Below are 26,656 nucleotides of genomic sequence, written 5' to 3' on the forward strand. Positions count from 1 at the left end.
TCAAGGCATATCTAATCTTAACCTAGAAATGTACTTGTTTTCTACTATGCAGATCCTTTTTTAAAGTCTATCAGCGTGGACAAACATAGGTTGTTGGATCTAATCTTAACGACTAAAAAATAAATCAATCAAAGCAAGCTTACTGTAAAATCGGGTCATAAATGACCTGTAAATAAAACCCATTACAGCCGACAACAATTTTTTCAACTAAAACAAACCCCTTCCCCGACAACAGTTACTTGCATTAATCATGTCGTCTCCTCAGACCAAAACTCTCCCGTAAACATATTAAAAAATGTCAATCAAGTTCCAAACCCGACATTTGAAACACAGTCGAACTTCTCTATTGTTTGTCGTCTACAGCAAGGCGTTCCACACCAGGAGTTCGAAATTGGCGGCGCCATACCTTGTTTGAACTTCGTTCGGATTTTGTTTTAAGTTTGTCCAGTCGATTCGACACAAAAGAGGCGCATCCTTGAGCCAGAAGATTGGCTATCCACAAATATAAGTTACTAAATATATATATATATATATATATATATATTATGGAGTAACTGACGAAGCTTGGGATCACGTTCTTGTCAATGTCTAATTTAACATTTTTTAGGACGCATCAACACGAGCTTCAAAGCGTTTGGTCAGTGGTGACAACCAATGTGGATGAGTATTTTCTGGTAAAGTAGCAGAATTTGCATTGTAATGCTAGAACAAAATTTTCAATGCTTGTAATGTCAGCCTCACACTGTTTCAGCTTTGTTGTTTAATATGTTATCGTATCTATGATTTCATCTATATGTTATTTGATTTCTTATCCATGTTTTTTCCTTTTATTTTTTTCTCTTTGTGCATGAAACTATCCAGATAGATAGTTAAACATTACCTGTAATCCAAATTCCATTACTGCCATCGCTGGTATTTTTTGGATAAAGTATTGTGACACCCTATGAAATTAACCCTAAACTCTAATGAGGATAAAATAATGTATTAAGTGTAAAATCCTATATAAAACCTCGATTACGAGTTCAAATGAAATATGAGAAGTTCATGTCAAAAAATATCATATTCCAAATCACGTGCCACCCGGCTTCGTAATTTTTGCACTTCTAAATAAATTATTACGAATTATTGCGAACCCTCCCGAAATGCCAAAGCGCAATAGAAATTCATAATAAATTATGTAGAAATAGAAAAAATATAAAAAAATTATGCCGACGTTCAGGATCCCTTCCTCTAGGCTTTGATAATGGTTGGATCATCGTTTGGATTTTTTTAACCCTTCAAACCTTCCTGAATAGTGTTTTGTCTATGACTTGAAAACAAATAAAAATTAGTAATAATTAATTTACAAGTGTGAAAAATGTTAAAAAAAAAATAATCTACAAACGTTCATAATGACAAGGCCTAGAACTTTTGTGAAGGAGTCAACTCCACAACTCGACACCATAATCCATAAACCTTAGTCAGAAACTCTAACTGTCCGATTCTCGTATACACTTAAGCTTTAATTTTTCATCACCGGAAAGAATTTTTCAGAATTACTTTTTTGAAAATATGATCTTGTAGTGGATGCAAAAAGATGAACGATTTAGATCGTTAATATCATGTTCCGATTTTAAGGTTAGTGCAAATACTACTCAATGTTATATAGTGTCAAAAGAGTTTTTAAACATCAAACATAAATCCACGCTAGAGCGTCATTTGTCAGTTAATTCCATCTAGCTTTCGCAGGTGTGACATTTAATCACTTTTACATGATACACCTATAAGAATAAACTAGGCCAAATGAGATAGAGCACTTACATGTTAAAGCTAGGGTTTACTCGCAGCTAGGGTTTAGGTTTCCTTGTTTCTAGGGCTATTTACGTAGTGGTTTAAGTAGCCGTTAATAAACGCTATCTCATCACCTTCATAGATGATTTTAGTCGAAAGACTTGGGTATATTTTTTGATAGAAAAGTCTGAAGCTTTTGACGTCTTTAAGAATTACAAAGCTAGGGTTGAAAAGGAAACCAGAGCATACATAAGGGCACTTCGCACTGATCGAGGAGGGGAATTTACATCACAAGAATTTACAAGTTTTTGTGATGCGCATGGAATTCGAAGACAATTAACAGCTGCCTATACTCCTCAGCAAAACGGAGTTGCTGAGAGGAAGAATAGAACAATTATGAACATGGTTCGTAGCATGCTCTCTGGGAAGCACATCCCAAAGATATTTTGGCCTGAAGCTGTTAATTGGACAATACATGTTCTCAACAGAAGTCCCACGCTTGCCATGAGAAGCACGACACCAGAAGAAGCATGGAGTAGAGTTAAACCATCAGTGAATTATTTCAGAATCTTTGGATGCATCTCACATATGCATGTGCCCGACAAAAGAAGAATCAAGCTTGACAATAAGAGTCTGAAATGTATATTCTTTGGGGTAAGTGACGAGTCAAAAGCTTACAGATTATTTGATCCAATTTCGAAAAAAATAATTGTGAGCCGAGACGTTGTTTTTGAAGAAGATCAATATTGGGATTGGGAAGCTTGCTATAAGGAAGCCATTGTGGCTGACCTTGAATGGGAGACAGATGAAGAGATGGAGACAGGAGCTGGTGAGGGCATGAGCACTGGAGACATTGAAGGCAATGAAAATGAGGATGAATCGGAAGACAGTAGCACTGAGGAAATTGGAGATGCTGAAGAATCTAATCAGGGTGAACCTGATCACGGTGTTCAAGAAGAATCACCCCATGAGGCACGGAGACGAAGACCACCAGCTTGGATGGACGATTACGAAAGTGGGCAAGGTCTCTCTGAGGGCGAGGAGTGGGCCTACTTGGCCTTGTTCCTTGACAGTGATCCAATGTTCTATGAAGATGTAGTAAAAAATGAGAAATGGAAGGCAGCCATGAACGTAGAGATTGAGGCGATAGAAAGAAATGATACGTGGGAACTCACAGAGTTACCAATTGGCAGCAAAGTTATTGGGGTGAAGTGGGTCTACAAGACAAAACTCAACGAGAAAGGAGAAGTAGATAAATACAAGGCGCGACTGGTTGCAAAAGGGTACTGTCAAAAGTATGGGATAAATTACGCTGAGGTCTTTGCACCCGTGGCTAGACTAGACACGATTCGAATTGTGATTTCGTTGGCTGCTCAAAAGCGATGGACGATCTTTCAACTGGATGTCAAGTCTGCCTTTCTACATGGAGAGATTAATGAAGAAGTTTTTGTCGCACAACCACCTGGTTATGAGAAAACGGGGCAAGAACACAAAGTGTACAAGCTTAAGAAAGCCTTATACGGGCTTAAACAGGCTCCACGAGCTTGGTACAGCCGTATAGAGACTTACTTTGCCAACGAAGGATTCAAGAAATGTCCGTATGAACACACATTGTTCATTAAAACAGCGGAGGGAGGTAAACTTTTGATTGTTTGTCTTTATGTTGATGATCTCATATTTACTGGAAATGATGAAGCTATGTTCAACGATTTCAAACGGTCTATGATGTTAGAATTTGATATGACCGATCTGGGTAAGATGAAGTACTTCCTTGGCATTGAGGTGTCGCAGAGGTCTGATGGTATATTCATTGGACAAAGGAAGTATGCGCAGGAAGTGCTCGATAGGTTCAGAATGGACCAGTGCAATCCAGTGAACAATCCAGTAGTCCCTGGTTTCAAACTCATGAAGGATGAAGGTGGGGTTAGAGCAGACAACACTCTTTACAAACAAATAGTAGGGAGTCTTATGTATCTAACTGCTACACGTCTAGATATAACATACATAGTGAGCTTGATCAGTAGGTACATGGAGCGGCCTACTGAAATGCATCTACAAGCGGCAAAAAGGGTATTGAGGTATGTGAAAGGAACTATTGGCTTTGGGGTGTTTTATCAGAAGGGAGGAAATTGTCAAGAGCTTCTGGGATACATGGACAGTGATTACGCAGGTGATCAGGATGACAGGAAAAGCACTTCCGGGTATGTGTTTTTAATGAGTTTAGGAGCTGTGTCCTGGTCTTCGAAGAAACAGCCGGTGGTCACTCTTTCCACCACTGAGGCCGAGTTCATTGCAGCAGCGTCCAGTGCTTGTCAAGCTATCTGGTTAAGAAGGATTTTAAAAGAGCTAGGTCAAGATCAATGCAAATCTACGGTGTTATTTTGTGACAACATATCAGCCATCAAACTCTCAAAGAATCCAATCTTGCATGGTCGTAGCAAACACATTGATGTTCGTTTTCATTTCCTTCGTGATTGGTGCGAGTTTTATACGCACACAAATTAAACCCTATTTGTGACAATTGTAGTAATGATGTAAGTAGGGATCGTTCTAACCGGGGATTAACTAGGGGTGCTAATCTATTTTGAATTGACTTGAAAACACACAAACTAAATGTAAAGACTCTTAACAAAACTACTATGACTTAGAATAACTTTGAAATATTCAACTGCCTAAAACAATCAAATTGACTTAAACAGAAACTAGAACTTGATTTAGACGAATTTGAAAGTGTTTATGACTCCAAATGCTTAAAGACACAAAAATAAAACAAATACGAATGATTAAGACTCAACGAAATATGGGGGAAATGTGTTTGGACGATATTAAATTAAATGGACAGAATATAATTAAGGGCAAAATGTAAATATGAATGTGATGAAAATATGGATGATGGAATAGCCAAGGGGTTCTTCTCCACACATGTTACACTTGCATACAAGATTGATTTTCAGTTGGTCTTTCGATAAGTTATGAAACTCAACACCCCGGGTTAATTAGGTCCGCTTAAATTAACCGTCAAGTTCTCCTTAAGTTAATGAATTGGATGGGTTAGCGCAACGCAATTCACCACATTCTCCAAAAGTCCTTTACGTGAAAAGCACAATAAAGATACAATCAAAGATCATTAAGCATTATGAAAACTATAAGTGTTGACGAGGCATTCGTTACTATGATGAGCATGAAACTAGTGCCAAGAATTCATTTAACGCGATTGTTTATAAGCAACCTCCACTACTTGTGAATATAAGTTCATAACGATTAGGTGAAATTCACTTATATTCTAGCGTCATATTTATGCATGAAAATTAAGCGCGCATTCTTAATAAACATTCATAAATAAGTTATCAATCAAACGGTTAAACAAATTGAATCCACAACTTATGAAATTCCAACAAAAGTTAATCAATTCATATTGCAAATATAAACATAGTTTCGAATCACCCCCTAGCTAAAGGGGGTTTAGTTCCTCATAACTTTGAAATCAAAGAAACACCTAAACATTCCAACAACTCAAACTTGAATTGTATGAACGTTTAGGCCCTCTTATCTTCCATTCCTCATACGTACAAAACAAAGAGAATTAAATTATAACTTTGAAATCAAAGAAACACCCAAACATTCCAACAACTCAAACTTGAATTGTATGAACGTTTAGGCACTCTTCTCTTCCTCTTCGTTGTGGCACAAGGTCTAAGGAGATGTTTAGGGCTTTCGGTGTATGTGGAATGGAGTGGGGAGTGGTTGGAGATGGAAGAATGGATTGATGGGGAAGGCACGGCACAAAAGGGAGTTTGTGTGTGTGAATGGATGATTTTCTGAAATGGAAGAGTGTGTTTTTGTGTATGAATGCATGGGTTTTTATAGGGGGAATGGGAGAATATGTGGATGATTGTTTAAGAGTGAATGTGGCTGTTATGATTGAGAGTGCATGTGGATGAAATAATGATGGAAAAACAGCTAGGTTGTTGGTGGAAAGGCAAGGGAATACACGGCAAGGTGTGTGGAATTGCATGTGAATGCTGTTTTGGTGCTGAAAATGCAAAAGGGAGCTGGAAAGGCAATGGGAGTGCACGGCATTGAGTTATTGTTGGTGTGTGAATGCATGTGTTGAATGATAAAAGTGCATGTGGGTGAATATGTGGCTGAAATGATGAAGTAGGAAGGTGGAAATGCATGTGAAATGCTGGAAAGGGATTGGGAATGCACGGCATTGAGTTGTTGTTGGTGTGTGAATGCATGTGTTGAATTGGTGGTGCAATGATGAAAGAGTAAGTGCATGTGTGTGTGAATGGTGGTAGCTAGGGTGAATTATGATGAATGCATGTGGAATAAAGATGGAGAAGGTGGTGTAATGATGAAGTGGAATGGCTGAAAATGCAAGGGGGAGTGCAAGGCACGGCAATGGGTGTTTCTTGATGTTTTTGGGGTTGTGATGCATGTGAATGCATGTGGCTAAGGGTTGTTGATTGGGCTAGAGGTTTTGCATGGCTCAAAGGATTGTTTGATTGGGCTAGGCCCTTTGTTTTATGTCCAAAGTGCATACAAGGCTTTCAAATTCGTCCAACACTTTGGCTCCAAGCATATGCTATCCATTCGAAGCCCAATTTTGCTCCAAAATGCTCCAAAATGCATCTTTTTGCTTCCTTAGCCATATGAACCTAAAAACACACGAAAATGGCTTAAACTACTAAAACAACTATGAATTAACAACATAGATGCACGAAAACAAGCTAAGTAAGTCGTCTAAATATGCTCCTATCAGTGATCTCACAAAGGAAGGAACTGTGGAACTAGTTCATTGTTCAACCCAGGAGCAAGTCGCAGATATTTTTACAAAGCCCTTGAAGCTTGATGCGTTCGTGAAGCTGTGAACCAGGAATAGATTCCAGGCAGTTGGCTCCAGATCGAAAGACTGACTCCAAGTGCCGGCTGATTGCTTCTTTCACTTTGCCATGCGAGTAAGAACAAGGACAAAGAAAAAGACAAGGAAAGAGCATGATATGACATACTTTTGCTTTTGACCTTGATGATATGAGATACCTTTGCTTTTGAAGAAGCGGTGAATGAATCAGCACATGTATTTGTTGTGCTGTTTCCTCCTGGGTCATCTGTACTCCAGGCATCTGGTATCATCTTTGGGGAAGAAGAAAAAAAAGAGTATTTCGAAAGGCTTTGCGGCCTCAAAGGTGAGGAAGAGCTGGGCATTTTCTTCAGGTTTGCCTTGCCATAAAAGATAAAGGTCGACATATATAGAGATAATAGCAAGTGGTGGTACTGTTCTTTTACCCTTGTCGACAAACGTTTTGATCTCGCAAATCCGGCTTTTTGAAATAGTGGCGCCTCTTCGATTTCTGAGCAGGCGCCCCTTTGCTTTCTGAACGACACGTAGTAGTGCGGATGCGGCTCCTTTTGACAAAGCTGCACGCGTTTTCTGAAAAGCAGAGAAAGCGTCGCCGGACTTTGCGCTTGTCGGCTAAAGATGTGTAGTTGCGATGATGGCCTCCACGTGTTTTCTGAAAAGAAGAAATCTTTTGACAAAGCTGAACACGTCTTCTGAAAAGCCGAGAAAGCGTCGCCAAAATTACGCCGGAAATTCCGGCTTTTTGAATCGGTGGACGCGTTGCCTTGGCTTCTTATAGAGGTATCGATCACCGCCAAGTACAAATGTCAAATACATAGACTAAAACGTAAGATGATCAATTATTATGAAAAAAGATGAATTTTCACATGCTAGGTCAATCACTTTGTGGGCGATGAAGAAGCTCCAAGAAGATTGTGACTCGGCTTTCCATATGGGTTTGAGAAATTTCATTTTTTTTTCCATGGTAATCGCAAGAGCTATGATTGAGATTGCATATTGCCCTCACAAGTGGAAGACATCATCATAAATGGTGGTGAGTACGAGGAGGACGAGCACACAAAGGCTGCTCGTATGGGTCTGCAGGATCCTTAGGGTGGAATCTGCCTTCTTATTACAGTGGTCGAAGTTGCCTCTTTAATATCATCTGATTAAGTGCATCGTAACGTATCTCTTCGAAATCATTTTCAAATCCATATGTATTTTGGTATGCTTGTCTATAAAGTCAATATCTCATTTAAACGTTTATTTAGTGATTGTGTTTATTTTCATTCATAATCTTTCATAACTTGTCACATTTAGCTATATACATTCATCACGAGCTACATGTAGTGTATCACACAATCCATCAGTCTCGTAGCAGAAAGATATATTCTAAACACACAAGTTTGCACATCCCCTTAGACATATTACACTGATTGTAAAAAATATGGCCCACCACAAATGACTTTTCAAACCGTTCTTAATGATTCATACAGTCCACATGGATAGTTCGTGCTAATTGGAACCGAATCCCTTCCTGAGCATGGGGACCGGAGCCTGCTAAGCAGCCTATCTAGGCCCTTGAAATTTAATCCAACGACTGTTATTATTATAACTTTTAGAGGGGCCCCCAGTTTGTAACCATTAGATCAAATTTTAAGGGCCTAGATGGGCTACTCAGTAGGCTTCAGTCCCCATGCTCATGAGGGGATCCCATTCCGCACTAATTGACCACATAATAGACATGCCCAAAAATGTACTTACCAATCATCCATCTTAATACTGGTATGGAAAGGGTATAAGCCCAAAGCCTAACAATCCCATGTCTTTGGCAACCAACCAATTTTAGGGCAATGTGTAGAAGTACTTTTAAAATGATTAAAAGCGTTTTTGATAAAAGTGTTTTTGGAATCAATCCTTATTATGCAAGTGAATCCTGGAAAAAACACTTGCTTCATGCAAAAAACACATAACTGATGCTTGAAAAATGCACTTTAAGTGCTTTTGGAACACAAAAACACTTTTATCAAAAACGCTTTTAGTCATTAGTTAAGGTACCATTTGGTACGTGGGACGGGACATAACACAGTGGGACGGAACGCCCTCATCCCAAGTTTGGTACGCCAAAGACAGTGAGACGTTGTCCCACGGAACAAGTTGTGGCTAAATTTTCGTTCCACCTCCCCTCCCGGAATGACTCGTTCCATCCTTATGGAACACAAAATTATAACATTTTAAGACAAAAATGCCCCTTATCTTTTTTAATATTTACACCATCCAAATCATAAAACAAACCCTAAAATTCTATCATCTTCATTCCATCTTCTCTGCCGTTGTCTTTTCCCATAGCCTTCCTCCTTATCCTCTCCCATAACAGCCGCATCTCTAGGTTCGATCTTGATCTTTTCCCGTAGCCGCTGCATCTCCAGGTTTGAGCTCGATCTTCTTCCGTAGCCGCTGCATCTCCAGGTTCGATCTTGATCTCTATATATCTTTGATTTTGCTTTTTTGATTGTGTTTTACTTTTTCGTTTTCTTGATTTTTCCATATAAAATTTCATTTTTTGGGAAAATAGGATGATTATGAGAAAATAAATTAATTTTCTTGGTTTCTTTGGTTTAACTTTTGCTTAGGAATTGTATTTGATTAGTGGTATGTTCGTGTTTTGGTTGTAAATCTACATAGTGTAAATGACCTAAGAGTACAAACTTAAACTCAACATCCATTCTTTATGGTTTGAACAGGTATTTGTGTTCTGTGTTTTTGTTTCTTGTTTACATATTAATATTTACCAACTACATCCGAGTGTGCATATTTTGAAATGTTAGCGGCTCATTACTCGACGATTTTCTTTCGTAAAAGAACCCCTTATGCTTCACCATGTGTTTCATCATATAATTGCTAGCTGTGAGAAGGAACCCATAGTGAATTATTCTTTTGAACTTGTTGAAATATAGAAGGGTCTTTTTAGTAATCACCAGCATTTTGGTTGTATGACTCAGTTCTCTCTATTTGTAGAGGATGTGTTTATTCGTTTGAGCTAAACATTATGATATGTAGTTGTTGAATGTTTTGAACAACTCTTTATATGTATATAGAGTTGTCAACAACTACTATATATTTATGTAAATACTTAGTACATGTTTATGTAAATAATTTCTCCATATCTACGCACAATGCTTCCAACACATTTAGCCTCTTATTCTGACACTTATAATTCTTATATGCTATACTCATATTTCATTTGATATTCCCGCGGCAACGCACTGGCTAAAAATGCTAGTTGTATTCTATTGGTACTCAGTACTCCACTCCTTTCTCTTCCGTTTTTCTATAGATGGGGGTGTACACTTTTGTATAAGATAAAAGATATACAACCCAAGAGAATTCATCGAGCATAACATATCTTCAATCATGTGCTAGTGTAAAAAATATATCATAGATAAGCATATATGTCTTCAAATATGAACAAGTTCCAAAAAAAAAAAACTGTCTTGTCCCATCTTGTCCCACGCATAAACATTATACCAAACAACAGACAGAACAGGGGTAAGTTAGTCATTTAATCTTTTGGTTTCGTTCCGTCCTGCGCTTACCAAACGCAGAACGGAACAACTGTCCCGTTTCATCCTGCGCGTACCAAATATAGCACGGAACCTCCGTTCCGTTCTATCCCATCCCGTTCCGTTCTGTTGCATCCTGTATGCATACCAAACGGTATCTAAAAGCACTTACAAATGAGCACTTAGCAAAATACACTAAATATGTATTACGTGATTCATCATCAAGAGAGCAGATAATGTATTTTTCCATGTGCCTTGACTTATTTTATGACACGTGAAATAACACTTGAATACTCGGAACTTTGAAAAATTTCGCCATCATCAATCACATGAATTCTTTTATCACATGGTTTAGAAATCGTTTAAGTTTGATTAATGTGGGTAACATGATTTGTCTATATATTTATTCGATAATCATTGGATGACTAATGATTTTAAATTTTCTTAATTTTCTGTAAAGATGATTTTTAAAGAGTAGTGTTAGAAAATAGATGATTCAACTCATTATACAACATTACACGATGAAAAAGAAAGTCAAGAAAATATAATAAGAATGTCCGGATCAACGAATGTGGTTAGTATTCCCAACATGGTTTGCCAGCATATAATTGGGGCTCACAAACCTTTGTGACTTAGTAAGGCACGAGATTTTTAATCAAATTCCTATCTTTATTGTTTTTTTCTTTAAAGAAAAGTTTAGTAAGGCTTATCTCCAGCAGAATTTCCAGCCGGATCATAGTGGCACACAACATAGGAACTTCCGTCGGCACACTCCGCTTTGCCACACCCTACAAGACCTGAGTCACGCCATACCACCTGCGTGTAAAGGCCACACTGCTTGCCCGGGGCACAAGCGTTGGTACTGTAATCATAATCCGCCTTCTCTCTCACCCATCCTTCCACAGCCATGGCAGCGGATAAGTCACCGTCAGGGCTTACTGCAATATTTTCACCAAGACCTATACCGGAATGCTTAAGTTCACAGCCGCTGGTCGCCTATTTGTTTGCATAGTTTTTGGCGCTCTCTGCTAGCCCCTCGTCCCACTTTATTAGCACAACACCCACCTCCGCTCGAGCAGCGTTGTGGGCTTTCACATAGTCATCGGGTGAGTCTTGTGCGCAAATTAATCCTAGCAGGCAAAACAAAAGTAAGGCTAATGAAATACTGTTCTTGCACAAACCTTCCATGTTGACTAATATTTAATCGTAATAATCTTCGGATTATATCTGCTAGAAGAGATTTTGGGGCGATTGATTGATGGGAAATCAATTGAGACGTACGTCTGTGTTGGTGTATTTAGTTATGATAATATTTATAGGGTGAATTTCTTTTTACCCAAAAGTCCACTTGTCGCCTTCATATTTTTCTTGATTATTTTTGGATCCACAAATGCCCCCACACTTATTGGGCTGCTCACTAGAAAGGGCAACAGGTGAAGAGATCTTCTTGTTTTAGGAAACAGAGGATTGTTTCCTATTTTGATGTAGATTCCCTCTTTAATTGGAAATTAGATCCTTCTAGGAAAGGGAAATAAATCACTTCCAAAGTCTATTTAAGTCTACCTTAAGTAGATCAAATCAACTTCAGAGAGCAATTTATTCAACCTTACAAGAGAGAGAACGCTAGAGGATATTTGTTTCCACTCCCCTAGCAATCTTCTACACCTGCCTGTGCAAAGGACCGTTTTTCGTTGCTGTTTTTGTCTTCTCAGCGCCGCACTGAGGTAAGAAAAATTAATTTTCCTTGTCTTCTTCTTGGATAGTACTGTCACGGGGCAGCTGTCAAGGTGGTGCGACATGTTGGCTGGCAAGGGCCAGGAGTCGGATTGATGAGGTGTTGTGGCAGTTGTGCGACTGGGGCTGCATATTAAGGTGCTGGGGCACAGTGCTAGATGAGTCATACGGCTTATGTCCATTGGGCTCTTGGACCTGACGTGGGCCAGGGCGTCGATTGAGAGAAATGTGGAGGTTGCGGGCCTCATGGGCTACTAGAATGTTGGGCATGCATGCCTCTTGCCTACTGGTCCGAGAGAAAAAATGAAAGAAAAGCCAACATGGGTTGAGCGTCCTTACTGAATACCGTGATTGACGTTAACTGCTTAGTCCTCTCTGCCAGGAGAAAAGTGGGCTGCTCTCTCGAGAGAAGAAGAAGAGTATCAAGGCAGATACATTGCCTTGTCCAATCATTGTCGCGGAGCCCACTAGGAATGAAGGTGGAAAGAAGAGGTCTTCCCAGCCTGCTTAAGAGATGTTGGTTGAGAAAAAACTGAAGGCATCCTCCGCTACTCGTGACGATCTGCCTGCTGAAGAAAGGCCTGTGATTAACTTGACTTCTTCCAATTGGAAGAAAAATGAGGCTGATAGATCTGAGCCTGTGATGTCTACCATACCGAAGATGGCTAGTATGATTGATGATAGGATTGCTCAGCATAGAGGTTCTGTCATGCCCTAGTGTCGAAGTTTGTACCTAGACGTCCATTGGAAGCTAAGAATTTTCCCTAAAATGCTTCCATCTTTCCAACACCAAGAAGCTCACAACCTTATTGAAAGTCATTAGTGGGTTATTTGGAATCCAAAATTGAGAACCAACAGCCTATAGAGAAAATACAAACCACCAACTAGACCACAATAGCCGGACCCCAACCCACCACCCAAATCCAAAGATTCATTGAAAGTCATGTGTTGGCGTGGCTAGAGTATAAGAGCAACTCCACCGGGAGCTTCAGCCTGATGGACCGGCCGCATGTCCTACTCAATAACCCCAGCTCCTTGCTCTAGCCCATGCAGACAATTGGTCTAAAAGGGGCTCGAGTGAGAGGCCTGGTTGGAATCAGTGGCCTGAGAGCCTGAGGCCAAATGGTGCATGGCTAACATCAGGATGACGTCAGCCAAGTTATAAAAAAAAAAAATTGTGTCAGGCATGTCACACATGTGCATGTGGCGGCGCATCACGGACAACTTTTAAGTCGGTGGGGCTTGCGGTCTAGAGGTTTGAAATGTTACCATTGGTGGGCCACGTGGCACATTCTCGTTTGTTGGATTTCAACAGATAGTTTTTCTGGACAATTGGATTTCCAACATTAAAAAAAAATTTCAAACCTTCTGCAATATCAGCCGCTAGATTTAAGATCAACAGTCCACGTTATTCTCCTTTAAAAAAAAAAATTCATATATGTTACCATTTGGATTTCAAATTTTTTTTAATCCAACGGCAAAAATTAATCAATTTAATAAAAAATTAACAAAAATGTTAAAAATTAATAAAAAAAATTTGAAAAACAATTTTAAAATTAAAAAAAATAAATTGATTTTACTTTTCTATAAATACCTTCTCATTATCTTTTACCTTACATCACAATTTCATATTTTCTCAAATATTTTCAACCACATTCCAATCTTTCTCTCAAAGCTTCAATCCAATTGGTTTCCAATAAAATGATAAGTGATGCAGGTACGAATTGGACTCTTATTGAAGATGTTAAGTTATGTTCTAGCTAGGTTGAAGTTACTTATGATCTTATTACAGGTAATGAGATGTAGGTGCAAGAAATGTGGAGTCTTATTCGTACCCTTTTTCTTGAGAAAATTGGTGGGAAAAGAACGAAAGAATCATTGTCCAGTCGTTGGAGAATACTTAGCCAATCGTTTAGTTATTAGAGAGATGCCTTGGCACAAGCTATAGTAATATTCGAAGTGCAGAAAATTTCGTGGATCAGGTAACAATATATTATTTATTTGTTTGTACTATACCCAAATTTACATTAGCTACTTTGATTATAATTATTTCTTCTCCCGCATTGTGTAGACACTTCAAGCACAAGCTTGGTATCATGCCAAAAACCAAAAACAAAAACAACTTGAAGTTGAGTGCATTCTGCGACTCAGATTGGGCTGGTTGCCCGAATACTTGGAGGTCAACTACTAGGTTGTGTGTTCCTTGGAAACTCTTTAATTTCATGGAGAACGAAAAGGCAAAAGATTGTTTGTCTTTCCTCAATGGAAGCTGAATATAGAGCAATGATGAGGGAATGTTATAACAACTAAACAACTTTACATATAGCTAGCAGTCCGGTCTTCCATAAGAAAACGCGACAGATTGAAATAGATTGTCATTTCATTCGAGATAACATTCAGGATGGTTCAATTAGTACTAAGTATGTTGCTTTATCCCAACAACTAGCATATGTGTTTACAAAGCCTTTGAGCAAAGATGACTTCTTAGTTATGATAAGCAAGTTGGGAGTTTTCAACATTTACTCTCCAACTTGAGGGGGAGTGTTAGAAGGCTATCTAAATCTTGATGATTAAGCGATTATATTTTCCAAGTGATAGATTGCCATCACCCTCAAGATCTTTTAATCCTAACCATTTAACAGATAATGAACGGTCAAGATTCAAGTCAGAAAAAAAAAATCGCTATCATCTTGCCCGTAGATCGTAATCCCACAACTGCTATCATGTTTGGGCTTCGTCGTCGACTTCTCAAAAACCCATATCGCCACTACACTAGATTTACCTACATCACCTATACCTCACATCGCTGCAACATCCACCTACTAACTTGCGTTCGAATCACTACATCCACCTGCTGCCCTACATCGCCGTAGCACCACATCCGCCATGCCGTCCATCGATATTGGCAATCTGTTGCATCTTTTCAAACACCTCCCATATCAAGGCTATGTACCTACTATACCAGCACTGACAATTTACTTCTCATTCACTCACATACTTGAATCGTGGCCGTTCATAGTGTATTGAATGCTCAGGATTAGAGGATCCCGATGGTAAGGATCCAAAGATGATCCTAGTCCCTATAATGTAGAGTACAATTTGCATTAGGTCGTTTATATAATTTCAACATGCATGATTACTCTTCAATGTGTGCTAGTTTAAGCACACTTTAGAAAAACACTTCAGACATAACAATTGAACAAAAAAAAAAAAAAAAAAAAAACTCAACTTATGTACTTTTTTTTTTTTAACTATTATTCATTTCCTCGCTCGGCCAAACCTAAGAGAAAATACCGAAGACCACATCTAGTAGTGGGCCCTTGCCTTTGACTTTGGGGTTTGGGCACACAACCCTCATCTTTTCTCTTATCTCCTATTCTCTCCCACTTTTCTAGGATTTAGTCTCAACTTCCCTGAGCTTTGTCTCAGCTTTTCTTGGCTTTAGTGTTAGTTCTTCTAAGCTCTGTCTTAGCTGAGCTTTGTCCATATCTCCTCATTTCTCCTGATTTCAAACAAATCATTAGCCCTACAGTTCGTTTTTTCCTTTCCTTCCACCACCTTGATTCTCATCACTCCAATACCCATCCCTCTCACTTCACTCATTTTCCTCAATTCTCACTTGTTCAGTCTTCTATTTCCTCTAATCTCAAACGTGTAATATCACACATTTTTTTGAAAATGTGTAGAATTTAAACTCGGGCGCTGAGGGACTTCATTATGTGCATGGCTTTGTTGGTTCTATTACTTATGGGTTGGTTATTCTCACTGGTTTCCTCTATTTCATGGTTGCAGTACCATTAGTATGATTTTTTAATTGATAAGTGTGGAGTGGTCGGTTGATCTCGAACTGTATCTTTGGAGAGTTTTGGGCTTCTTCTTTTTGGCAATTTTAGGGCTTTGTTTTGGTTGATTTCAAGCTTTGGCAGGAAGTGTTGTGTTGCTTTTTTGGTTGTCTTCTTTTTGTTATGGGTTCATGCAGCTGGTATATGCTTAGTGCTTGATTATTGGTGACAGAAACCACGACGTTCTCAAGTCCTTCGAAGAGATAGTGTTACAATCCGTCCCTAAATTTTGTTGTATTTTATTCCCCAAAGTTTTGAAATGACCAAAATTCCCTTGATCGGACTAAGTGGAAATTTTAAGTGGACATTGTTAGAACCAAATCTGTGCACCTCCTTAAGTGATGGTTGAGCACAAATTCATGTAGTCCGGAACAACTTGCAAAATAGTAAACAACCGTAAGTAAACACTTGGCTAGGGAGGAGGGTGTGTATCCCGGTCAAAGGCTCTCCGACGGTCAAGTTAGTAAATGATTTGAGACTCAAGCAGTGGGCAAGAGAATTTAAGCGTACATATTGCATTAGCGAAGTTGAACCCTAGATGGGTATATTTATATTGTGGGAAAGAGACATTTTTAGGATAGAATCCTTGTTCTAAGCTGGGAAAATCCGTGAGGATATCTTGTAGTAGATATTGCATCCTCTTAAAAGTGTAATTACTTGTGGCCCACTCCTATCCCTAGATTGTAAAAACTCCATGACTTATAGGATTTGATTGAGTCCATAATCAAATCAAATTGCATGTCTTGGACTCCGCCTATTGCCCTAGAGTAGGATGATGGTGACATCTTGCTCTGTCTGACATAGCTCCTCCTAGAGCTGATGCGTTCATGACCGGGCTTCTGAAGTAATAGTATTCGGATCAACCTTACTCCGGCCCTTGAAAATCATGGTCCCATAATTGCTTGTAACTATTTATCTAACAGACAACATGTTCCCCTTCAGGATGGATAGTTACCAAAAACCACGCCTTTCGAAGTAAGCTAGAATACGTACCGTTTGGACTTCATGAATGCGAGGTGACTTTAACTTTGATGTGCCATCATTTTGGATTTGGGTGTGTATCTTCATGTAGAGTGCCATAAAATTTGCAATGATGAAACGTTGTGTTTGAAGTCTGCTCACGGGACACAAGAAAATTCTTTTGAAATTCTTTGCCTCTCAACCCATTTCAGCCGACAACAGTTTTTTTAACTAAAATGAGCCCCTTCCCTAACAACAGTTAAAAAATGTCTTAAAAAATGTATTTAAAAATGTCAATCACGTTCCAAACCCGACATTCGAAATACAGTCGAACTTCTCTATTGTTTGTCTTCTACAACAAGGCGTTCCATGCCGGGCATTCGAAATTGGCGGCGCCATACCTTGTTTGAACTTCGTTTGGATTTTGTTTTGAGCTTGTCCAATCGATTTGACACAAAGGATGCGCATCCTCGAGCCAGAAGGTTGGCTACCCACAAATATAAGTTACTAATTTATATATATATATATATATATATATATAATGGAGTGACTGACGAAGCTTTGGGATCACGTTCTTGTCAATGTCTAATTTAACATTTTTTAGGAAGCATCAACACGAGCTTCAGCGTTTGGTCAGTGGTGAAAACCAATGTGGATGACTAGTTTCTGGTAAAGTAGCAGAATTTGCATTGTAATGCTAGAACAAAATTTTCAATGCTTGTAATATGTCAGCCTCATACTGTTTTAGGTGTGTTGTTTAATATGTTATCGTATCTATGATTTCCGCTATATGTTATTTGATTTCTTATTCATGTTTTTTCCTTTTATTTTTTTTCTCTTTGTGCATGAAAACTATCTAGATAGATGGTTAAACATTACACCATCCATTTACTGTCGAATGTCGATATCTAAATATCCGAATATGTTCACCGCTTCATTATTATTTCGCATGCTGAGCATTATCCTCCAGAATTATAGCTTTTTTGGATGATGCCTTCTGTAATCCAAATTCCATTACTTCCATCGCTGGTGTTTTTTGGATGAAGCATTGTGACACCCTTTGAAATTAACCCTAAACTCTAATGAGGATAAAATAATGTATTAAGTGTAAAATCCTATATAAAACCTCGATTACGACTTCAAATGAAATATGAGAAGTTCATTTCAAAAATATCATATTCCAAATCACGTGCCACCCGGCTTCGTATTTTTTGCACTTCTAAATAAATTATTACGAATTATTGCAAAGCCTTCCTAAATACCAGAGCGCAATAGAAGTTCATAATAAATTACGTAGAAATAGAAAAAATATGAAAAAAATTATGCCGATGTTTAGGATCCCTTCCTCTAGGCTTTGATGATGGTTGGATCATCGTTTGGATTTTTTAAACCCTCCAAACCCTCGTGAGTAGTGTTTTTTATATGAGTTAAGAACAAATAAAAAGTTAGAAATAATTAATTTACAATTGTGAAAAATGTTTTAAAAAAAATATACAAACATTCATAATGACAAGGCCTAGAATTTTTGTGAATGAGTCAACTCCACAACTCGACACCATAATAATCCATAAATCTTAGCCAGAAACTCTAACTGTCCGATTCTCATTACAGTTACGCTTTTATTTTTCATCACCAGAAAGCATTTTTCAGAATTTCTTTTTTGAAAATATGATGTTGTAGTGGATGCAAAAAGATGAACGGTTTAGATCGTTAATATCATGTTCCGATTTTAAGGTTAGTGCAAATATTACTCGATGTTATATAGTGTCAAAAGAGTTTATAAACATCAAACATAAATCCACGCTAGAGCATCATTTGTCAGTTAATTCCATCTAGCTTTTGCAGGTGTGACATTTAATCACTTTTACATGATACACCTATAAGAATAAACTGGGCCAACTGAGAAAGAGCACTTACATTGGAAGCAACTAGTTCACAAACCCATAACAAAAATTCACTTGTTCAAAACTCCTGTGGAAAACTTCATAAATCACACTCTTATCACCACGCCAAGCTTATATGTCATATGTGATTTGGGAAGTGATTATGATTACAATGATCCGATCAATAAAATTGCTTAGTGAAGAACAAATTTTGTGCGAATTCATTTGTCGTAAGTGTCTAGCATCAAAAGTGCATGAAAGAAGAGTCCACATTGGTTACGTTAAAAAATAAGTTGAACGAGGTGTAGCAGAAATCAGCCAAGTACAAATGCCAAATACATAGACTAAAACGTAAGTATAATCAATTATTATGAAAGAAAAGGAATTTTCAAGTGCTAGGTCAATCACTTTATGGGCGGTAAAGAAGCTCCAAGAAGATTGTGACTCGGCTTTCCATATGGGTTTGAGAAATTTCGTTTGCTTTTCCATGGTAACCACAAGGGCTATGATTGAGATTGCATTTTGCCTTCACAAGTGGTAGACATCATTATAAATGGTGGTGAGTATGTGAGTATGAGGAGCATGAGCACACAGAGGCTGCTCGTATAGGCCTCCAGGATCCTCAAGGTGGAATCTGCCTTCCTATTACAGTGGTCGAAGTTGCCTCTTTAATTTGTACATTTTATCATCCGATTAAGTCTATCGTAACATATCTATTCGAAATCATTTTCAAATCCATATGTATTTTGGTATGCTTGTCTATAAAGTCAGTATCTCATTTAAACGTTTATTTAGTGATTGTGTTTATTTTCATTCATAATCTTTCATAACTTGTCACATTTAGTTATATACATTCATCACGAGCCACATTTAGTGTATCACACAATCCATTAGTCTCGTAGCAGAAAGATATATTCTAAACATACAAGTTTGCAAGTTTGCCCACTGCAAACCAAAAGTTCATCCCCTTAGACATATTACACTGACTATAAAAAATATAGCCGACTACAAATGACTTTTCGAACCATTCTTAATGATTCATACGGTCCACACGGATGGTCCGCGCCAATTGGAACTGGATCCCCTCCTGAGCATGGGGACCGAAGCCTGCTAAGCAGCCCATCTGGGCCCTTAAAATTTAATCCAACAGTTGTAATTATTGTAACTTTTAGAGGGGCCACTTGTTTGTAACCGTTGGATCAAATTTCAAGGGTCCAGATGGGTTGCTCAGCAGGCTCCAGTCCCCATGCTTAGGAGGGGATTCTGTTCCGCGCTAATTGACTGCAAAATAGACGCGCCCAAAAATGTACTGACCATTCATCCATCTTAATACTGGTATGGAAAAGGTATAAGCCCAAAGCCTAACGATCCCATGTCTTTGGCAACCAACCAATTTTAGGGCAATGTGTAGAAGTACTTTTAAAATGATTAAAAGCACTTTTGATAAAAATGTTTTTGGAATCAATCCTTATTATGCAAGTGAATCTTGGAAAAAACACTTGCTTCATGCAAGAAGCACATAATTGATGCTTGAAAAAAGCACTTTAAGTGCTTTTGGAACACAAAAACACTTTTATCCAAAACGCTTTCAATCATTAGTTAAGGTACCATTTGGTACATGGGACGGGACAGAACGCAGTGAGACGGAACTCCTTCGTCCCATGTTTGGTACGCCAGGAGCTGTCATCGAAGCTCGCCAGATAGGATCACCCTTAAACTATCATGGTTAAGTATATGCCTTGCGTAGGTGGGAGTTGGGCGCCGGACAGGATCACCCTTGCCAGTGGAAGCTATATACAAATGATCGGTCATTGCTTCTTAGTTCATTTTATTCTTAATAACATATAGCTTATCTTCTTAGATATAATTGTTGTTTAAAATATCAATATCGATAAAAATTTTGATGTGCAAATTTGTGTAAATATCGACGGATATATCGAATATCAACATCGAAAGCGGTTGCTTTAAAGGGAAATAATGAAAATTTAAAAGGAAACTTTAGAAACTGTTAAACATTGATTTGGACAAAATATGAGAGTTTCTCTGATATTGAATAAATTTTTTAGAAATAACAACAATATCTGTCGATTTCTTTATTTTTCTCACATTTTTTAAGAGATTTCCATAAAAATATGGATCGTATCGAATAATTTCTAATTAATAGATATATTAATCAGCAAAAACTGCCAGAGTGGTTGTTGATTCTTCCATGATTAGTAAGGCTTCTCATCTTGATAGTTGCCGGGGGGATCATAGTTACACCCAATGAAGGTACCCCCATTATTGCACCTTACTTTTGCACACCCTACACGAACTGTCGTATTCCAAACCACCTGCCTATAATGCCCACACATCTTGCCATCAACACACGAGTTTGACTCATAATTGTAGTCAACCTTCTCCGCCACCCACCTGTCCACAGCCTCCGCTCCCGGCAAGTCAGCCGTGCTTGTGGAAAGGTTTTCGCCGTATTGCCCATAGGTGTGTGTGAGATTGCAGTCGCCAGTACGTTGGTTGGCGTGGTTTTGTGCAAAGCGTGCTATATTGTCCTCCCATATCAAGGGACCGACGCCTACTGCTGCGCGAGCGGAATTGTGGGAATTGAGGAAGTCTTGGGGTGTGTCTTGGGCATGAGTCGATTGGATTAGGGCTGAGCCTAAAATGTAAAGGAGGGATAAGGAAATCTTGCACAACCCCATGTTAATAGTTTGTTCCTTTTGCTATACTGAATTATTAGGTTGTGGATGGGAAGATGAGATGTTATGGTGTGTGAGTATTTATGATAGCAATGAATGGGAAAATTAGATGCTATATATGGTACCGTGGAGCATTTATAGTAGCGATGAATATGGAAATTTATTTGCATGACCAGCAAAGTTGGACGTTCACACATGACTCCTTGACTTTTTCTTTTATTTATTTTTTCTTTATTTTTTATTTTTTGTTTATCTATAGTAGCGGTGAATATGGAAATTTATTTGCATGACCAACAAAGTTGGACGTTCACACATGACTCCTTGATGTTTTCTTTTCTTTTTTCTTTTTTTATTTTTTTTTTAATTTTTAACAAACGATATTTTCTACACTAAGGGGAAGATGGTGAAAAACTCTGCTTGCAGATAGTGATTGTTAATTTGTCACACACATAAACCCCTACTTTATTAATTACTAAAATTTTGAAACAAAAATCAAAACATAATTTAAAATAATAAATAAATAGTGGTGGGAGGGGTGTGATATTTGTGGTGGAGAGACTGGGAAAGATTGGGCTACAATCCATAGAAAGGTTAGAGGAAGGAATAAGTGTGTCCTAGACGGAGGTGAGAAACTTCAATGAAGGAGAAAGAGACTTGGCAGTGAGATATTCGGGTTTGATAGAAAAGGAAGAAGAAGAGTGGTTTGGGATCTGAGGTCTTTGTAGAGCGACGATAAGTGTGAATACTGGGCTTTCTGAAGATGTTGGATGTCTAAGTCTTGCATTTTTTTCCTTTTTATTTATTTATTTAAATATTATTAAACATATTGGAGTTATTTAAAACAAAATATATCAGGGTTATTTTGGACATTTTGTTGTAGGACTATTTTATTGAACAATTATAGAGGATAGATAGGGGGTGACCAGTGGCACAGAAAGAGAGAGACAAGAGATTTAATTGTGAGGTGTGTTATCTCATCCCATTGTGCCTTTATTCATAGTAGTCGAGAAGGCAATTTCCTTACCCGATTAGGATTAGAACTCTAATAGGATAATATCTAGTCTAAGAGATATGTTAGAATCCCATAAGGATATCCCAAATATGAAATGATTTATACAATCATATTCCCAAACTAATAGGACTGTATCACTCCCCTTTGAGTGTGTAAATACTCAAAGAAAGCATCGCATCAGGTCTTTAGCAAATGAAGTAGATTAGTAGATGAAGTCGTCAGCACAACGAGCGAATGTGAGTTTGAGATCAATGGAAAAATGCATAAAAAGTAAAACGCATAAAATCTCGCTATGGTAAAACCCAAGGTGGGATAAAAGCCTATAAACTAAGGAGTAAAGTGAGAAGTTGCATCAAGTCAAAACTAAACATCTTCTGGACGTAAGTAGAAGAGCTCACAAGGATAAGATCAGGCCCATGATGGGTGCCTTGTCAAAACCTAGTTAGGTAGCAAAAACCCAGTGGGTAAAGTGATCTTAATCATAGGGAAAAAAGTACATTGAGATTAAGTGAGTATACTTTTGGATGCTTTCCTTGAGTTTGACAAAACTTCTAAATGAGGACTACAGGCATTGGATATGAAAATTTAGGCATACAGATTCCTCGGACGAGCTTCTGAAAAGTTAACTTCGGCAATAACTTTGTGTAGAGGTTGCAAGGTTGTTTGGGATCGACTTGCATGACTTCAATCTCCTGATGCTTTGCTGATGTGATAATGAAGGCGTAATATGTCTTCGCGTTGACTTCGTTGATGTATCATGTCTTTGTTGGGTTGATACATATGGCAAAGTCTTCATGGATCGTCGTTGAGACTCAACGATGGATGAAAGTATGTTAAAGATTTTTGGTCACTTTGCTAGAGTTTTAATTGATTGTGGTGCTACGTATTCTGTCATTTCTCATACATTTGCTCAAGTGACGCAACCTCATCCTACACCTCTAGGGTCTGATTTAGAGTTTGCTATGCCTGGAGGGGAAAGATGTTATGTTGATTGTGTATATCCAGGATGTCTAGTGATGTTGGAGGATATAGTTATGCCAACTAACCTTATCACGTTAGATATTGTTGATTTTGATGTGATTTTGGGCACATATTGGTTGCATTATAATCGTGCCAATATAGATTGCTACGGGAAAACAGTTACTTTCCATCATCCTGGATTACCTATGGTTACTTTTATGGTTGAGCAGAGTGGGGTGAGGCATGGCGTTATTTCTGCTGTGAAAGCAAAAAGGTTATTATCAAAAGGTTGCCAGGGATATTTAGCTCATGTGGTGTTGAATGATCTTGCTCCTAGTAGTGTGGAGGATGTAAAAATAGTCAGGCATTTTCCTGATGTATTCCCTGATGATTTACCTGGATTGCCACCAGACCGAGATGTGGAATTCACTATTGATTTGTTTCCAGGTACGGATCCTATATCTTTGACTCCATATAGAATGGCTCCTGCTGAATTGAGGGAATTGAAGATTCAGTTGCAAGAATTAGTTAATAAAGGTTTTATTCGGCCTAGTACTTCACCCTGGGGAACTCCAGTGTTATTTATGAGGAAGAAAGATGGGACTTTGAGGCTACGCATTGATTATAGGCAATTGAATCGGGTAACAATTAAAAACCGGTATCCATTGCCACGTATAGATGATTTATTTGAGCAGCTTCGAGGCGCCTACATATTTTCTAAGATTGATTTGAGGTCTGGTCACTATCAGTTGAAGATTGAAAGTGAGGGCGTTCCTAAGACAGCTTTTAGGACTCGATATATTCATTATGAGTTTCTTGTGATGCCATTCGGATTAGCTAATGCACCTTCAGTTTTTATGGATTTGATGAATCGAGCATTTCAGCCATATTTAGACAGGTTTGTCATTGTCTTTATTGACGATATTCTGGTACACTCTAAGTCTAAATCAGACCATGTTCGACATCTCACTTTGGTGTTGAAGAGATTGAAGGAACACCAATTGTATGCTAAGTTTAGCAAATGTCAATTTTGGTTAGATCAAGTGGCATTTTTGGGACATGTTATATCCGCCCAAGGTATTCTGGTGGATCCTCAAAAGGTAGCAGCCATTAAGAATTGGGAGTAGCCACGAACCGTCACGGAGGTACAAGGTTTCCTTGGTCTAGCAGGTTATTATCGACGGTTTGTTAAAGATTTTTCAGTTATTGCTTTACCACTAACGAGGTTGACAAGGAAAGATGTTAAATTTGAGTGAGATGATAATTGTGAGCGGAGCTTCCAGCAGTTGAAGTATTGTCTCACTCATGCACCTGTTTTGGCACTTCCAGATGATAGCGGTAATTTTGAGATCTATAGTGACGCTTCCTTGAATGGTTTGGGATGTGTGTTGGTGCAACATGGTAGGGTGATTGCTTATGCTTCATGACAATTAAAGCCTCATGAGATGAATTACCCTATTCATAATCTGGAATTAGCAGCCATTATCTTTGCTTTGAAGATTTGGACACATTATCTTTATGGTGAAAAATGTAAGATTCATACAGATCATAAAAGTCTCCAGTATCTTTTTACTCAGAAGGATCTTAATCTTCGGCAGCAGAGGTGAATTAAGTTGCTAAGTGATTATGATTGTATGATTGAGTATCACCTTAGTCGTGCAAATATGGTGGCTGATGCACTTAGTAGGAAGACTCTAGTTAGACTTAATGCTTTATATGCTTATCATTTTCCTCTTTTCGCTGATTTGAGGTCCACTGGAGTGAAGTTAGGGGTGGAAGAACGAGAAGAAGCTTTACTTGCTAATTTCCAAGTTAGACCAATTTTAATTGATCGTGTGCTCGAGGCTCAGATGAATGATGAAGAAATCCAGGAGTTAATTGAAGCAAGAAGTCGGGGGAAAAAGAAAGATGTCAGAGTTCGGGAGACTGATGGCATGCTTATGCAGGAGAGTAGAATGTACGTGCCGAATAATGCAGAATTAAAGAAAGAAATTTTGGATAAAGCGAACTGTTTGGCTTATGCAATGCATACTGGATGTACTAAAATGTATCATACCATTCGTCCATTTTATTATTGGCCGGGTATGAAAAGAGAAATTGTTGAGTATATGAGTAGGTGTGCCATTTGTCAGCAGGTTAAAGCTGAAAGGAAGAAGTATTTTGGGTTGATGCAGCCACTTCTCATTCCACAGTGGAAATAGGAAAATTATTACTATGGATTTTGTGTACAAGCTTCCTCATACACATAATGGTTATGACGACATTTGGGTGATAATTGATCGGCTTACTAAGTCAGCACATTTTATTCCAGTGAGGGAAAAGTATTCTTTAAGTCGATTAGCTGAATTATTTATGTCGAAGATTGTGAAGTATCATGGAGTTCCAATTAGTATTGTCTCGGATCGTGATCCTAGATTTACTTCTAAGTTCTGGCTAGCATTCCAAGAAGTTCTTGGTTCGAGATTACTTTACAGTACATAATATCATCCTCAGACAGATGGACAATCAAAGAGGAATATTCAGACGTTAGAGGATATGTTGAGATCTTTAGTTTTACAGTTTGGTGACGCTTGGCATAAGCGGTTGGATTTGATGGAATTTGCTTATAACAATAGTTTTCATTCAAATATTGGTATGGCACCATTTGAGGCAATTTATGGCAAGTCTTATCGTACACCTTTATGTTGGTCTGAGGTTGGTGAAAAGGTTTTGGAGGGCCCTGAGATAGTGGAGGAGACTACTCAGAATATTCAGGTGATTAAGTCTAACCTGAAAATGGCCCAGGATCAAAAGAAGAACTTAGTTGATAAACATGCCACTGACAAGGTGTATAAAGTGGGTAATTGGGTATTTTTAAAGCTTTCACTGTGGAGAGGTGTGGTAAGGTTCGGGAAGAAAGGTAAGCTAAATCCTAGGTACATCAGACTGTATGTGATCACTGAGAGAGTCAGTGAAGTCGTTTACAAGCTTGAGTTGCCTCCAGAGTTGTCTAAAGTGCATGATGTGTTCCATGTTTCCATGCTTCGTCATTATGCTTCAAATCTGTCGCATGTGATACCTCTTCAACCTTTGGAAATTAATCCAGATTTGACTTATGATGAGGAGCCAGTGACTATTCTGGATTGGAAATATAAAGTTATGGGGAATAAGACTGTGCATTTAGGGAAAGTTTTGTGGAGAAATCACTCAGTGGAAGAAGCTACTTGGGAGACTGAGGAGCGTATGAAAGAGTTGTATCCACCCTTGTTTTATGATTATTGGTGGTTTGTATTTATTGTGTGAATTTCGAGGACAAAATTTCCTTAAGGAGGGTAGGTTGTGACAGCCCGTCCCGAAATTTATTTCAATAGCGTGAGATGACAATTTTTCTTTTGAACGTTGTGTGGTTGTGTG

The 26,656-nt window shown here is 38.3% G+C and overlaps 2 protein-coding genes and 2 pseudogenes across 2 annotated transcripts; 2 read left to right on the forward strand and 2 right to left on the reverse strand.

Moving 5' to 3' along the window:
* The first annotated feature begins 3,624 nt into the window (after positions 1-3,624).
* On the forward strand, positions 3,625-6,644 carry LOC148693632 (secreted RxLR effector protein 161 pseudogene; annotated as a pseudogene).
* Positions 6,645-10,806: 4,162 nt separating this feature from the next.
* LOC137727633 (pathogenesis-related leaf protein 4-like) lies at positions 10,807-11,364 on the reverse strand (annotated as a pseudogene).
* Positions 11,365-20,614: 9,250 nt separating this feature from the next.
* LOC137730096 (pathogenesis-related protein 1-like) lies at positions 20,615-21,377 on the reverse strand. The gene has a single exon (XM_068469159.2). The coding sequence runs from the start codon at positions 21,292-21,294 to the stop codon at positions 20,809-20,811; it is 486 nt and encodes a 161-aa protein (XP_068325260.2). The 5' UTR covers positions 21,295-21,377; the 3' UTR covers positions 20,615-20,808.
* A 4,520-nt stretch (positions 21,378-25,897) lies between these two features.
* Positions 25,898-26,545, forward strand: LOC137728266 (uncharacterized). Its single transcript, XM_068467102.2, has one exon. The coding sequence runs from the start codon at positions 25,898-25,900 to the stop codon at positions 26,543-26,545; it is 648 nt and encodes a 215-aa protein (XP_068323203.2).
* The last annotated feature ends 111 nt before the right edge of the window (positions 26,546-26,656 follow it).

The sequence above is a fragment of the Pyrus communis genome, chromosome 10, assembly GCF_041283825.1.
Source record: "Pyrus communis isolate YQ-2024b chromosome 10, ASM4128382v1, whole genome shotgun sequence".
In the NCBI taxonomy this organism is placed as follows: Eukaryota; Viridiplantae; Streptophyta; class Magnoliopsida; order Rosales; family Rosaceae; genus Pyrus; species Pyrus communis.

Coding starts and splice junctions, on each gene's coding strand:
- LOC137728266 (XM_068467102.2), top strand. CDS start 25,898: ATGGCACCATTTGAGGCAATTTATGGCAAGTCTTATCGTACACCTTTA.
- LOC137730096 (XM_068469159.2), bottom strand. CDS start 21,294: ATGGGGTTGTGCAAGATTTCCTTATCCCTCCTTTACATTTTAGGCTCA.